This window comes from Hipposideros armiger, unplaced genomic scaffold (assembly GCF_001890085.2).
Source record: "Hipposideros armiger isolate ML-2016 unplaced genomic scaffold, ASM189008v1 scaffold_3, whole genome shotgun sequence".
NCBI classification, from domain to species: domain Eukaryota; kingdom Metazoa; phylum Chordata; class Mammalia; order Chiroptera; family Hipposideridae; genus Hipposideros; species Hipposideros armiger.
Window position 1 is genome coordinate 8133359 of NW_017731353.1, and position 3392 is coordinate 8136750.

General features: G+C 65.1%; 1 protein-coding gene across 1 annotated transcript in view; it reads left to right on the plus strand.

Annotated features, from left to right (window-relative positions):
* The first annotated feature begins 274 nt into the window (after nucleotides 1-274).
* The window catches only part of NOTCH1 (notch receptor 1), a 46869-nt gene continuing 43751 nt past the window's right edge, over nucleotides 275-3392 (plus strand). Inside the window, exons 1-2 of the mRNA XM_019639926.1 lie at nucleotides 275-564; nucleotides 2308-2389. Of these exons, the coding sequence (XP_019495471.1) occupies nucleotides 504-564; nucleotides 2308-2389 (143 nt within the window). The 5' untranslated portion in view covers nucleotides 275-503. The remainder of the gene's footprint in view (nucleotides 565-2307; nucleotides 2390-3392) is intronic.

The following is a 3392-nucleotide window of genomic DNA, read 5'->3' on the forward strand; positions in this document are numbered from 1 at the left end:
GCTCTAGGAAGCGCAAGGCTGGTGGGGGCACGCGGAGGGGCGCGGCCAGAGAGGGGGCGAGGGGTGCGGAGGGATCGGCGGGGGCGGAGCGTGCAGCCGCCCTGCGCCTCACTAGTGCCTCGGCCACGGGAGGGAGCGCAGGGGCGCGGGGTGCGGGTGCGGNGGTGGGGGCACGCGGAGGGGCGCGGCCAGAGAGGGGCCCTGGGGGCGGGGCCGGTGTGCGGGGGCGGAGCGTGCAGCCGCCCTGCGCCTCACTAGTGCCTCGGCCACGGGAGGGAGCGCAGGGGCGCGGGGTGCGGGTGCGGCGCAGCCGAGGGACAAGCCGGGGCGTGGAGCCCGGGCCGAGTGGCCAAGAGAGCACAGCGCCGCCCGCCAGCCAGGAAGGAGAGGGCAGCAGCGGGCTGCCGCTCGTGGGATTTCCCGGCGCGCGCGTGTGGGTGTGAGCCCCGCCGGCCCGGCGCAGGAGGCCGCCACCGGGCGCAGCGGGCAGCCGGCGGGCAGGCATGCCGCCGCTCCTGGCGCCCCTGCTCTGCCTGGCGCTGCTGCCCGCGCTCGGCGCACGAGGTAGGCGCCCGCCCACTGCGGGTCCGCAACTTTCCGCGCCCTTCGGAAACTTTGGCAGCGCCCTACGCGCGCGCCCGGAGTGGCTGGGAGCGGGCGGCCAGGGTGGGGAGGGAGGGGGACCCGGCGTCCCGGGGCGGGGGTGGGCTGGGAGGGGGACAGCCGGAGCCTGGGACTCGGGGAGAAGGACTGACCCTTTCCCCGCGCCGTCTGCCCAGTCGGGGTGGACTCTGCCGCCCGCTCCTGGAGAGGGATTGGAAGCCGGCATGGGGCGCCGGGCGCCCCCGGAGGCCCAGCCCGGGGCTCGCCCTTCACTAGCCGCGCGTGGGGCTCGCCGCCGGGGCAGGCGAACTGCCTACTACTTTTCGATTTGAATCGAGTTGGTTTTGGTTTCCTGTTGCTTTGGGGGCCATTTATCTTTTTTCTTCGTTCCTGGCCCACGCCAGGGGCGGATGTTGGGGCGCGGAGTGTGGGGTCCCGGGCGCCGCGTTCGCCTTCCCTGAGCTGCGGGGCGCGGTGGGCAGCGGGGCGCGAGGCGGGCCCGGCCTCCCTACCCCGTTAGGAGAGTTCAGGCAGGGCCAGGGCGAGGGGCACGGACCCAGGACCCAAGGGTCCCAGGCTCCTGGGCGTCCCGCCCGCCAGTGTCTCCTCCCCACGCCGGATCGCTGCCCCCTGTCCCGACTCACAATTTGAGGGGTGGCGGGTTTGCAGAAGACTCAGCTGCGGCTGGTGGGACTTTGACTTCACGGAGTTCAAGTTTGGAAATCTTGCCCGAGGGAAGAGTGGGACGTGGGGAGGGGGCTCTTACTCTTTTTAACGTGGAGGGGGTCTCCGAGGAATCTAGTGGTGATTAATTCAATTCCTCCAGAAGTTGGAGCGGGGAATTAGTTCCTCACTTCTAGAAGGTAGAGTTCCATGTCATGCCCCCTCCCAGCCTCTATGAGGGGCTTAATTTACACCGTCCTGGTAAGATGGGGAGGGAGGGACTTGATTAATTGATCTCTTCTCGGGAATGGGGTCAAACTCCTTCCAAATGGGGCATCTTCATCCTCCCCTCCCGGTGTATGTGTGTGAGGGGGGCAGCCCTGAAGATGCCCGAGGGAGCAGGTATTGGGTGTCTGTGGAGGCGGGGCCAGGTCCCCAGGGTGCAGTCCCGGTGCCCCAGGAGGCCGCCCTGGCACCACAATGGGCTGCTCTGATTCCTTGCCGGCCGGCGCTTTGTTGGCGGGTGGGGCGGCTGGCCTTGCAGCTGTCGCATTTTCCCACGAACGGGGAGCCAGAGTGTGGCCACCCCTCAGCGCCGCCCCCTCGCAGAACGTGTTTGAACAGCAAGACAATCCTGGTGGCTGGATAGGGGCCCCAGCCCAACTCGGCTCCCCAGTGAAGATGGAGTGGGGGTGCAATGTTTGGGAGAGGGCCGAGGGCCATCTCAGGTTTTCACCACTGCTGTCCAGGTGGCATTTCAGGCCACCACTCCCCACTTTGAGCATGACCTGTGCACCTGCCATGCAGGCAACCTGTTCGTCCCCTCCCCCGTTTCTGACTACAGAACTCTGGGCAGAATGTTGAAGCCCCTTGGGGTTCATTGGGAGGGGGGGCTTCCTGAGGTGCTTGCCCCCAGCAGCCCTGTTACTCGCAGAGCCTCCAAGGTGAGGGGAGGGCAGTGTCCCTTGGGGTGGCCTCGCCCGCAGCTGAGGGCTCTGGTGCCTCGGAGGCTGACCTGTCTCTCCTCTTGCCCCTCCCCAGGCCTGCGGTGTTCCCAGCCCAGCGAGACCTGCTTGAATGGCGGGAAGTGTGAAGTGTTCCCCAACGGCACCGAGGCCTGTGTGTGAGTACGCGCCCCAGCGGGACCTGTTGCTTTTGTCGGGAGCAGAGCCCCTGCCTTCTGCAGCGGGGCCAGCAGGGACAGAACACTAGACCATTGTCCTCTGGAGATGGCCCAGGAGGCTGGGCGCGGTCACGTGCTACTTTTATTGGACAAAGTCTGGCAATTACTTAATCACCAGCAATTATGCTTCGTGTGGAGCTGGTCTGGCCTCTGGAAGTTCCGAGCACTTCTTTGTGGGCCACCTTGGGCTCCTGGGGTGCTAAGTGGGAATCCCTGGTACCCCGTTTCTTTCTAAAGTCCCTGAGTAACAATTAATTGACCTGCCAGGGAGGCTGAGGGCCATTTATAGAGAGGCCCAGCCGCCACCACCCTGCCACCTGGGGAGCACCTCCTCCAGGTGATACCTCAGAAAGAAATTGACCATTTCAAAGCCAAACCCACCCTTCTCAGCCCTCTGCCTTCGCCAGCTCACGCCTCTCTGGCCTCAGGTGAAGTTGGGAAGAGAAGTTGGAACTCATCTTACGGGCCGCACCCATCTCTCCTGCTTGCGGGGGAGAGTACCTGCTGCAGGTTTGGTTTCTGTCCTGGCATCTGCGACTCCGACTCCCCAACCAATGGGCGGGCGCCGGGGGTCTGCCTGCCTGGGAGTCCCAGGCCGCCTCCGGGAAGTTTTTTCCTGCCATGGCTGATGCCCTTCAACTTGAGTTCATCCCTGATGGGAATAATGAGGTGCTTGCTGGCTGGAGGAGGGCCCCTCCCCCTGGAGGCTGCAGTGGAAGCAGCGGCTCCCCAGCCTGCTGGCGCGCCCTCATTCCAAGCGCCCAGGGCCCATTCCCTTGACAACCCCAGCCAGTGGGCAAGCGGCCCCTCCTTCCCCTGTCCCCACCCTCCCCACACTGAAGCCAATTAAGCAGGTCTGTGAGCAGTTTAATGGACAAAGCGGATTGTGTCTTTGTCAGACCCTAATGAATGCACACTTTTTTTTTTTTTTTTTTTTTTTTTT